General features: G+C 33.7%; 2 protein-coding genes across 2 annotated transcripts; one reads left to right on the forward strand and one right to left on the reverse strand.

The window, feature by feature from the left end:
* Positions 1-53: 53 nt before the first annotated feature.
* Positions 54-6,090, reverse strand: UAH (ureidoglycolate amidohydrolase). Its single transcript, XM_059591238.2, has 12 exons — positions 5,755-6,090; positions 5,571-5,656; positions 4,313-4,387; positions 3,403-3,531; positions 2,647-2,733; positions 2,259-2,461; positions 2,073-2,175; positions 1,738-1,829; positions 1,513-1,575; positions 1,032-1,272; positions 788-828; positions 54-298 (listed from the first exon to the last, which is right to left on the reverse strand). Exons 1-12 carry the CDS (start codon positions 5,947-5,949, stop codon positions 201-203), a joined length of 1,413 nt encoding a protein of 470 aa, XP_059447221.2. The 5' UTR covers positions 5,950-6,090; the 3' UTR covers positions 54-200.
* Positions 6,091-7,787: 1,697 nt separating this feature from the next.
* On the forward strand, positions 7,788-11,008 carry LOC132179283 (DNA repair protein XRCC4). The gene is made up of 5 exons (XM_059591984.2): positions 7,788-7,992; positions 8,084-8,226; positions 8,762-8,890; positions 9,810-9,932; positions 10,736-11,008. Exons 1-5 carry the CDS (start codon positions 7,860-7,862, stop codon positions 10,979-10,981), a joined length of 774 nt encoding a protein of 257 aa, XP_059447967.2. The 5' UTR covers positions 7,788-7,859; the 3' UTR covers positions 10,982-11,008.
* Positions 11,009-12,482: the final 1,474 nt, after the last annotated feature.

Here is a 12,482-nt window from a genome sequence, read left to right on the forward strand (position 1 = left end):
ATTGGAGAATATTTTTTTCACAATTTTCTTTCTATGTTTGTCAAGAGGAAATCAAAATTAAATCTTCTATCATTCAAAAATGCTACTCTGGCATGGAATAAACATTCGAAATGATTTATTAGAAGTCTTTACAACGTGTTCTATGAAGAACAAAGTAGACCCTTGTAATGAAACTCGAATTAACAAGAAAGGATGACGCATCACTGCAGGGACAACTTTGCAAGGGTCAGAGCTAATACCTTGACCCCATTTGCTATATCCTGAATGGAGGCATATTCTTCAGGCTTGTGGCTGTAACCTGCAGAACCAAATTGATGTTAAATATTTACTAAGCTTACCTTGATGACTTGAGCAAAAAATTGACAGTGAGTTGACATACTAAAGCGCACTGGCAGTCTGGCACTGTATGCCTATATTACCCATGCCATTGAAATGGGGATCCTTGCTTGTGCTTGTCTACATGTTTTTTGCACTCATGCAATTTTTTTTTTTTTTTTTTTAAGTTAAGAATGTTGATGCACTTCTATGATTGGTCTACCACATGCACATAATATAGGTGAAATTGGAGTTCCAACATCAAAGCAAAAGATTCAGTTGCAACTGACATGTGTTCTTCAATGACTAATCTCAAATGCATTAGCCAATGAAAGATGATATAACTACTTGTTTCATAGGACCATGAAAATTTGAAATGATATCTTCAAGAACTTACAATTGGTTTACTAAGAAAAATAAAGGAATATGGTATCACAGCATTTGACGTAGAAAAAGAGAAAACAGCTCATACCTTTGTAACATGGAATGAATATCATGCCCATTGGTGATACTCTGCAAGAATGTGAAAATGCATGATCAGGAGCTGTTTGTAGTCATAAGTGCAAATGCATCTTTTGATTTTGGGGGGGTTTGTTGGGTTGGGTTATTGGAAAGACGGGTGGGAAATGCCTTGTATTAGGTCTCTTCAGTTGTAAAAATCCTAGCACCTTAATATGGGCTTACAAAGGCTTCAAGTCTCTCTCACTCACACATACCTGGCCATAAACAGTGAATCATGGTAAGCTCTGCTAATCATCAGCTTGTGTTTTAGGTTTAGCTCTTTTGATGCAGCTTCCATTGCCCCGATTATTGTTTTTTCAGCAAGGGCAGGTGGGTCCTGATTTATGATTTTGAATTCGGATAGCCTGACCCCACGGTCTACTGCTATTTTACTTGCAGAGTGCTGGATCTTCTCAATTACAATGTTTCTTCGCTGTTCATCAATGTCTCTTGTGTCTGCCAAAAAATAAAAATAAAAATAGAGATACCAAAGGAATCAAATAAATTAATACCTGAGTCAGTTGATATTTGGTATAGAACATTATGGCGGGATCATACATATGAATGTCTTCTACAAACTTACGAAACATTAACAAGAATATATTGTACAAAAAAACTGTGGAAACAAACATTTTAAGTATACTTGTTATAATAGTATGTTTTCCTGGTAATTTTATTTGCTGAAAAGAAGCGTACCGATTTCCAGGTGTGATTTACTTGGGATGCTGTTAATTGCTCCAGGATGCAGCTCCAGTATACCTTTGGGACATTAAATGAAAATTTATAGCGGAGGTCTACACTAACAAAGGTAGCAAGAAACTGCTTTCACAAAATATGCAAGATGAACTTCAATATTTAAGTTAAAAAATAAAATAAGAAAAACAAAATGCGATACTTAGGCATGAAGAAAGGATGGCTTACCAACTGTACCAACAGTATCGATAGATCCAGATTCTAATACATGTTTCTCAACAGCCAGTGCCAGCTCTGCAGCTGCCAGTCCAGCATCATTTCTACTCCCAGTGATGAAAATAAAATAATCACTCGTTTAAATGAACAAGAATAGTAACATATTGTAAAAACGATCTTATTCTAGAAGAAATAAAATTGCCAACAGGGAATATACTATTATCAACATAAATACACTACTTATTGCACAAAGAAATTATGAATATTTAGAGAACTCTGCAACAAGAAAGGTGCATAAGTTCATGATGTTATTACAGCCAGGAAGTGTTAACATCTAGGAAAATCACCTGTGTGGCATTAGGACAGCGCCTGCATGCCCTCCATTGCCTTCAAATTCCACTTTTATACTTGCAGGGGCTGCAATGGCAGTTACTATCCCAATAGATATACCTGGAATGCAAATGAACTGGATTGACGGGAATTTAGAATATATAGATAACGCAAGGTTAACAGTGGCATTGAAATAATCCTACCTTCTTCCTCCAGAAGGGGCCCCTGCTCTATATGCAATTCCACAAAAGCAGAGTAAGTTCCTTTCTTTAAAAACACACTGGATAAGTCATCTTGATCCTTTGCATATTCAGCAGATCTGGCAGCATCTAGAAAGGATCTATTTTGAGCATCAACTGTTGTCTTCAGAGCTTCCACAAGTACCTCACTTCCTGCCAATAAGCGGCTGCACATTTAAGATATCACATGAGGAACCCCAAACCTGGGAATGGGAAATAAAATCAATTCACCATCACCAAGACATGAAATCTGTGGCGGCTTTTATCAATAAATGTAATAAGTAAAAAGTTATAAGACATAGTGAAGGAAAATTCATATAAAATATTAATCCGAAAATGAATAAGAAGTGACCTTCCCAAGCAGCTGATCCCAAAGCGTGTAGGCTCTTCTGAGGTGAACAAGATAACTTCCAGTGACCTTCTAGGTCTAAAACCAGATCTGTGGAAACTTCCAGTCAACAAACCACCAAAATAGTTGCAACTACATATGGACTTGCAAGAACCAGAAGAAACTTTTATATTCCTTAGAATATCATAATTTATATCATCAATAATTCTCAAAGGATGTATAAAGAAGTTCAAATGATCATTTCAATATAATTTTTTTTATTAAGATATATATAAAAAAAAAAAAAAAATACAGCTGTTTGCATCATTTGTTTCTTCTAGATATAACTTCAAATGATAGATGGACAATAAGATACCTAAGTGCTAGAACCCAATTTCAGGAGGTTTTTGGGGCATGTTTGGATGAATGGATAGGTCAGCCACTCATTCAAGATGACCAATATTTCAAATGTCTCACTGGGTACTTCAAAACTAGCAGGTCATAGAGTCATCAACTCTCCTTTTAGGATCCCACTTGTTCCAGCTATGGTATGAAAAAAGGATGTCTATGTAATTATCAGTTCAATCCTAGCGTTATCAGTCTATGGCACATGAGAGTAAATTTAGCACTCTTATAATATCTTTAAAATATGTGTTAAATTATTCATATCTTATATGTTTTATGGATTTGTATTGTAATCAAGTACTAAATCAGCCATGATAAATTATCAGGCTTTCCTAGATAGAAACCAACGTTAACGTAAAACAGAAAGTTGCAAACCTCTGTAGTACATTGATGGCTTCTATCGCACCTAAAACACCAACGACTCCGTCGTACTTTCCAGAGTATGGAATTGCATCAATGTGAGAACCTGTTGCCACTGCAGGAAGCTCTGGTTCATGGCCATCCCTGCATGACTTTGCTTAGTCAAAGCCATCTAATAACACAGTATAATAATAAACAATTTGACCAAAGCAATCAAAGGTAGAGATGTAAATATGAGCTTGAAGACAGCTGATTATAAAATCCCACTTTCATTTTTGTTCTTTTCACATGAAATATAAACAGATAGAGATAAAAATTAGACCATCTCGTAAGAAGTTTCAAGCTACTTCTAAAAAGGACAGATTTTTTTAAAAAAAAAAAGAAAAAAAAAAGTGGAAAGAAAAAAGAAAAAGAAGTGACAGTCATGTATGTTGATGATGGAACTGTTTGCAAGAATCATCGAGCCATATATCTACTCATGAATATCAAATAAATCAAGCTAGGTTGCATTTCACAACCAATATATTGACAAAAGCTTTGGGGGTTGAGTATAAAGTCCCCATCAAAGTTTAATATACTTAAGCTAGACCAAACCCAATGCTGACACTTAAGCATGACAAAATAGAAAGCAGAAAGAACCAAAACAAGATAAAAGCAAGCTACAGAATGATAATGACTATAGATATTGTAATGCAAATGATAAGATTACTACTGTCGGAGGCTCCTGAAGTAATCTCTAAGAGAAGAAAAATGACACCTTTTGGAAGCTAAAAAACAGAAACATACTTGTCTAGCCATGCCTTTAGGAAGTTTTTTCAGTTGAATCAAGTTTATACAGAAGGGCCTTAAACTATGTCTTTCAAATTTCAGAATGACAAACAATTAATTACAGCAATCTTTTAAAAAGATATAGACATAGACTTACCATCGGCCAAATATGTTACCAACCGCATCCTCCCTGACAGAGAGACCAGAAAGGCCCATCAAGTTTTTGATATACCTGCAGTTTATTGTAACAACCAAATGATAAAAGTAGATTCATTTCAGTGAAATCCAAAAAAGAAAGAAGAGAGGAAAGGAAAAGCCTCATATAAAAAAGAATCTTAGATTTTCTATTACCATGTCAAACACATTGTTTCTTTTCTTTTCTTTTTTCTGTATCCCCTAGATTAATCAATATTTAAGGATTTGTATACACTTTGATTACAACCAGCATGTTAAAAGTGAATTCAACCAACATATCAATCTATTAATCTAAGTAAACAGTATAGACATCAAAACATGCTGATATTTCAATTATAAGGAAATTGAAGATATGAATTCATTTCAAGTAGGAATCAGTCAAGAAATTAAAACCGCTGCCAAAATTAATGGAACATGACCATTTTCGTGGAAAAGAATGTTAAGGTCAATTACAATTGATTGACCATTGCACATGGATTAAGCCACATGCCACAAGCACGACCCAAATCTACACATGATTTGAAGCACATAATGGGTTGGGTACACAGATCCGTATGAACCAACCAGCATGATACAATCATGACTGCCTGGGGCAGCTATAACCGTAGCATCAAGCATGCCTCGTTTCCCAATTTAACTACGCCACATTTTAAGTTCCTACCAAGACAGACATGATTTGGCTTAGGTGCTTTGAAAAAATAAACTATAAAAGATCTCTTGTAGTTTTTTCATCGATCTAGATTTAATTCTAAGCTTTCCATAAGGAAAAAAAAATAGTAAAATTAAATTTGAACCGTCGAAAAAACTATAGGAGATCTCCTATAGTCTTTTTTTTTTTTTTTTTTTTTTTTACAGCACCTAAGCTAAATCCAAACAGAGTAATTGACATGGCATTTGAGAAATGGCCCAATTCAAGATGGTGAAATAACAAAATCCTACATGAAACAAAAATTGGGCAATTCAATCTTTATGGGATGCCCAGCCCGCCCTAAGATTTTCTGCTTATTTAGGTACATCAACAACAAACACACTACATCCTTCGGAACATGCCAGACTTTCTAATCTTAGTTTACACGAATAACTTAATAATCATTTAAAAGTGATGAACTCCGTTCCTCAAATCACAATCACAAAAATGAACGTCTTTGTCATACATTTGAACCCCACGTAGTTGGGATTAAACTCATTAAAGCATAGTTGAGAAGGGTTAAGTTATTTACCTGCGTGCCAAGACATCCTTCTCAGTGTACAGGATCCTAGTCACTGATGGGGCAGGTGTATCCGAGAAGGCAGCAAGTTCATCAATCTAGTGAGCAAAACTCATAACATTCAAATTTAAGACTAATCAATACACGCACGCATTGTTATTGTCACATCCAGACCCTTCAAATAGAAACCCAGTACCTCTTTCTGTAAACTTTCCGTATCAACGGACAGTAAAGACAAGGATTTTTGGAAGAAAGAGTGAGGCTCGTCAATTGGGTACCCAGAAAAATCCTCCATGGTTTTGGTAACGGGGTCTTCATCTCTGTGAGCTATGATTACAGAGCAGCAAAAACAGAGCAAAAGAAGTGGAAATTGAGGGAATCTCAGGGCCATCTTTTCTTGGTTTTGGTATCGTATTGCTCTGATTAGCTCCTACGAGTGCCTGAGTGCGACAATGAACACGCCAGGTTATCCTCAGTGGAGTCAGTGCGAATCTGACGCTGGCTTGTTTGTACTCTTTGCGCAAACTCCAAAGTTTATCTGCCTTTTTATATTTAATTCATTAAAAAAGTATATAACTTTAATTTTTTCTATAAAAATACGTTGGATGCATAAATTTATAAAATAAATAAAAATATGTTGCGAAAACTAATTCTTGAAATGCAACATTTAATATCTACAAAATTATTTCCAAAATAAATTAAAGGTTTAAAGGGAAAAATGCAAAATTAGTTCATATGATTTACTTGATTTACAATTAACTTTTTATATTATTAAAATAAACTCAAAGGTTCCTAAGGTATACAAAAAATATAATTTAGTTCCTACGGTCAAATTCCGTTTATTGACTTAACAGATTATGATAACATGAAATGTTATAACCAATAAAATTGTAATACTTGTCATATGTAAGTTAATGTCACACTAATAGAATTTGTTAAATTAGTTAAAGGAATTTAACTATAAGGACTAAATTATTTTTTTGGCATACTTCGAAAACTTTTGAGTTCATTTTGATACCACAATGAATTAATTGTAAATCACGTAAATCACAATGACTAATTTTTCATTTTTCCCTAATTTAAAACATTTTGTGTTCCCAAATGTAAGATTTCTATGCATAAAAATTATAGTATAGGAGTCCCGTTGCTAGTTTTATATTTGGTGTAAGTGTAATATGGTGTATTTTCTTTTTTAGTTGTTGAGTTTTACAAGATCTATGGATTAGTCATTGTTTTTTACAATTCTTTTTTTGAGAAAATTTAACTTTTAACTTGCTTGAATTTTCATCATTTTTGTAACTTACCTGAACTTTCATCATTTTTTTAATCACTTTCATAAAACTTAAAAATTCTTAATTTAATGGGTTCAATTTTTAAAAGTTTGCAATATTACCTCTCTAGTTATGATTTTTTTTTTTTTTTTAAGTGTTAGGATTTTCTATTAAATCCTACTGAGGCCATGCAATTTCAAAACTACCTTTTAAAAAAAAAATTAGTTAAAGTATTTTTGTAATTTTAAAATTTGTGAAAGATATAAATGTCATTTTATCCCTTTGCTCTTTGATTTAACTTCAAACCTAAAAGGGGGATGTCATTGCAAACCTTTTAAAGCTTGATATACTAAATTGAGAATTTTTAAACTTTAAGAGATTTGGGAGAAAATTTGGAATTGGCATATAAGATTTTAAAAAATGAATGCTTGATGTATTATTTAATCTTAGCCATTTTAAGCCACATTTTATATCTTTAAGCACCCATTACGAGGAAATTGAATAGCGGATTGGCTAATACAAGTAACGTTAAAAGGATGAATTGTCTTCTTTTATGTTATCTTAAATGTGATTTGATATTTAAAATTATCATTAAATTTGAGGTGATAATTATTGATTTTTGATTTATTAGTGATTTTAAAAACAATATCACATTTGAAATGACACAAGGAGTCCTACTTCTAGCATCACTTCTGAGAACTTAGAAGTGAGGGTGTCTCTTCGATGCGAAATGTCTAAATTTAAAGTTAGTGTATTTAACAAGGTATATAAAGTCAATGTTGACATTTTTTTAAAAAAATTATAAAATATAAAAGCATTTATACTGCTTGATGCACAAACTTAAAATTTTAACTATGTTGGAGACTACGCTTTATGAAGCGGATGTCACTAATTCGAATATTCATTTTTATGTGGACACATAAAAAATAATAATAATAATAATATTTGGGGACGAAGGGTACTTAATAAGAGAACCTTTGATTGACAAGGCGGGAAAGACCAAATCTCACAGAAACAGTGTAAGCCAGTTATGGACTCAAACAGACACACATGCCTCAAGCTCCAGCCCCAACAGGGCGAGCCCATCTTCGTCAAGGGCACTTGGTTTCACGCCCGATTCGACCTATCCATCACCGACGGCCTTCACACCTGGATCTGCCACGGTATTTCAATTTCTCAATAAAAATTGTTCCAAAAAAATCGATTAAAATCTCAGCAAAATCTTGGATTTCTGTTCTTCTTTTGCGAATTCAGCTTCAGAAGAGGAGGTGAGCGAGCGCGCGGCCCAGTGGGACCAGCCGGTTCCGGAGTACGTGGAGCTGGCCGAGCGGTACTTAGGGTTTCAGCAGCCCGGATCGGTCTACCGGTTCGCCGATGCCGGAGACGGCCACAAAAGGGTTTGTGCTTATTGCTTACTATTCAAAAATTTATTACGTTTTATAGCAGTGTTTGGCACTTTGGCTGCTGAGAAAATTCCGGAAAATATTTGTAGTGAATAATGGTAGTAATAGAAATAATGAATCATAAATGTATGTCGTAGAATGATGATTATTGTTTTTTCTCCTTAAAGGAGGCACAAAGTTGCTATTATTTATTTTTTTAAAAAAATTGGTTCATATTTTTGAAATTTTGGGAACGAGAGATTATAAGTTATGCTCTATATTTTATAGGGTAATTAAATTTAGTGGAGTTATTAGCATCATAACCTTATTTTTCGACTCAGAGAATGAATTAAGAAAAAAGAACGCTCTCATGCTGAGAGGACAAAATCTACATTATTTAATTAAACATTAATGATTAAGATTTTAAGAGCTCTACTGTGAAGTTACGCTAGAAAATCTAGAAGATCCTATCCATAAGTTATAGTTACTTTGTTTCATAAAGAAGTAATGTGATGCAGTTACTTATCTGGTTGTGTTGTATATTTTGCAGTTGTCATGGACTTTTGAGAAGGAAGGCACAACACTGGAATGGCGATGGAAGTGTCAACCATCGCCTAATAGTAAGGAAATTACAGCAGGGATTTTGAACTTCCTCATGGACGCAAACATAAGGCTAAGTGTATGATTGTGCATATTTTCTCTTATTTCTCTTCTGCAATGTAATTTTAGTTATGACTCTTCTTGGTGTATGGCATTTACGTAACTGGCTATAAATCAACAGTCTGGTCATTGAAATCTTAGCAAATTTAAGTTAGCATAACTGGAAGACGACTGTCATTTTTCATGATAGAAATTTAGCATCTGTCAAATATAGAAGTCAAGATCTGTAATACAGGGCATAGCTGTAAGAAAATTGATAATCAAAGAAAAGGAATTAGAAGCAGAACCCTTAACAGTGAGTTTATCAAGTGCACTTCTCTTTTAAGTCAAGATTCCATGATTCACTTCTTTAAAAGCGCGATTCATGTCCCATATAGGCACTTTGACCAACTACATGTTGGCGATTCTTGGTCATGAGATACTCACAGCTTGTTGGTTTTTGTTGTGAAGTATATCAAGCCAAATAATTATGTCTAGATCTAGAATGGTGGGAATTGTGAGACAGGCTATAGAGTCATGACATACCTCTGGTAGCGACATGTTCCTTTGTAATTGAGTCCTTTACACGCTCCTTATGCTTGGTTGTGATGTATAATTTCATGTTGTTTACTCCATGTCACACATAATTAGTATTTGAGAGTCTGATAGTATGGCTTTAGATTGTCCGAGATCTTAATTTACTTTGTGTTGTTGAAACTTGTAAGTGACTTTCAGATAAGTTGGGATAATTAGTGACGCTTCCCATGCTAATGCTTCACATGGGAAGCGTCAAGTATAACATATAATATTATAATTGAAGTTCATTCATATTATTGACGATTTTTAAGTAAATCAACTTTGTTTAATCCTTCTGAATCAAATTTGTAGGTCTAGTGCATATTTGAGTAACTTGTTTGTTTCATGTATATATGCTTATACGCTTTTGTATATATGCATAGGAAGAAGTTGTCAGAAAAACTCAATCATTTGAGAGGCTGAAAGTGGAAGCTGAGAAGTGTATAGCACAGAGTGAGAAAATTAATGAGGAGAAGGTTGAGTTTGAAAATGCAATATATGCAAAGGTGTGAACATTGAGTTATCTTACTTTGTTTTCTTATCAATATATAGCATCACTACTTTATCTATTTAAGTTTCTCGGTGTATTACTTGATTTTGCCTAGTGATTTTCAAGCATAGGTTATGGTATAATCATTCTCTACCATATCTTTTAGTTGATTATTTTGTTAATTGTCGTGCTCTGGAATTTGGTTTAATTGATGTAACCTTTTGAGTTGTCATTAATCATATTGTTTATTAGTAAATTGCCAATTGTGCCAAAAGATAGGTTAGAACCTTTGAAACCTTTACAATTGAGAAATCAGGAAGAACTGTTCCTCTTCTTGGATTAATAAACTTTAGGTGCATGCTGATTTATTGCTGCGGCAATCTGGTGCATGTGTGAGGAATTCATTTTCTAGATTTTTCACCTCTCGTATTCCTTTACATGATATGTAATATTTGGTTAGCAGATTGGATGAATATAATTGAAGCTCTTTCATAATTTTAATGCAATTAAGGTTCTTTCACAATTTTGATGAGATTAAAGCTCTTTCACATTCACATCTACCTAGTGAGATGGAATATGAATGCTTGTTAATTATGGAAGCAATGTTTTCGTTAGATATTCAGATATTTCTTGTTTCAAAATCATTAAAGATGATTTTTTTTTTTCATGTGTGTCATGATGCAGTTTGATCAATACATTAATTGTAATGGTGCATGCAATGGACTGGATTATTTCCAGCTACATTTGTTAACTGGAGCGAGTTATTACTCGGGTATTTTTGCTAACATTAGGACTGACTCGGCCTTTTTCTGCTTCTAGTTTCTTGGGGTCCTGAATTCAAAGAAAGCAAAATTAAGAGAGCTCCGAGACCAGATTTCAAATAAAAAAGCTGCTGGGAAATTGCCAGCTGAAGAGGAAGAAGATTCAACTGACAAAACTGAAAGTTTTGAAAATGGAAGTGATGATGACAAAAGTGGGGACGAACCTGCCAAAAATGTTATAGGCACTTCAATGGATGTTGTAACCAGTAAGCCTCGTGGTCGTAAGAGGATTACACGCATTTAATTTCTCACTAGTCAAGTGACCATTCCAGCAGGTCTTCCCTGCCCTTTTTTTTTTTTTTTTTTTTTTTTTTTTTTTTTTTAATAAAATGAGTAATTTTACTTTAGACCCCTGAATTACCACGCGATTTGACAAGCTTTCCTGAACTTTAAAACCCCTCAATTTGAATTCCTGAACTTTCAATTGAAATCAATTTACTCATTTCGTTAATTTTTGCCGTTAAAACTCTTAAAAAGACAAAATTACCCTTCAATTTTTTTTTATTAAAAAAATTTGAAAAAAATAGGATTTTTTTTTTTTTTTTTTGAAAAAAAGGGTCATAAGGTGGCCCAACTGTGGGTCAACTTGTGATTTTTTTTTTTGAAAAAATATAAAATGGTCCCTTGAACTACCAGCTCGTTGCAAGTTGGCCCCCCAATGTTCAAAATGTAATAAAGTAGTCTCACAAAGTTTCAAAAAATGTTAAATTGGCTATTCTATTAGTCAGCACCGTCAAATTGGATGGAAAATAAAATACAATGTTTTTTGAGGTTAAGTTATTAAAATGCTCTTTCATAAAGAAAAAAAATCAATTTAAAAAAAGCTCCCCAAACAACATCGTTTGGCTTGAAAAAAAGAAAAAAAAAAAAAGACCTTTACACTTACCAAAATGACGCCGTTTTGGTAAGTGTTTAATGCCCTAAACATCCAGCATCCCAACACTAGAGGATCTAGCTTTGGTGAAAGTACCGTACATCTGCTTTGAAAATAATGGAGGGTTGAGATTGTTTTGGGTATTTTTTTTAAACTAAACTATGTCGTTTTGATAAAATCTAGGAACTCAATATCTTAAAAAATGTCAAATTGGCTATTCTGTTAGTCACCATCGAGATAGTTTAGTTTACTTTTTTTAAGATATTGAGTTCCTAGATTTCACCAAAATGACATAGCTCAATCGGTTGGGAACCACGCCTCATAAAGCGGAGGTCACTAGTTCGAATCCCCCTCCCACTCTTGTGCGGACATGCCCAAAAAAGAAAAGAAAAGATGTTGTATTGCATTTTCCATCCAATTTGACGGTGGTGACTGACGGAGTGGCCAATTTGACATTTTTTGTAACTTCGTATGGCTACTTTATTACATTTTGAACATTGGGGGGCCAACTTACAATTGGCCGGTAGTTTGGGGGGCCATTTTATATATATATATAATAATTTTTAATTTGAAATTGAAGGTAAATTTGAAATTTTATAAAAACGTTAGGGGTATAAACGTTATTGTCTCACTTTTTAATGTTTTAAATTTAACGGAGAGGTTCAAATTGACTGCAATTAAAAGTTCATGGATTCAAATTGAGAGGTTTTGAAGGTTTGAGGTTTTGTCAAATCGTGTGGTAATTCAGGGATTTAAAGTGAAGTTACCTTTAAATAAAATCTATTTTTGTGGTACAACAAAACAATATATATTTTTTAATTGAATAAGAAAAATGGCTACAAGGGAGGATCATTTCCACTCTTGATACGAA

This window comes from Corylus avellana, chromosome 4 (assembly GCF_965113065.1).
Source record: "Corylus avellana chromosome 4, dhCorAvel1.hap1.2, whole genome shotgun sequence".
NCBI classification, from domain to species: Eukaryota; Viridiplantae; Streptophyta; class Magnoliopsida; order Fagales; family Betulaceae; genus Corylus; species Corylus avellana.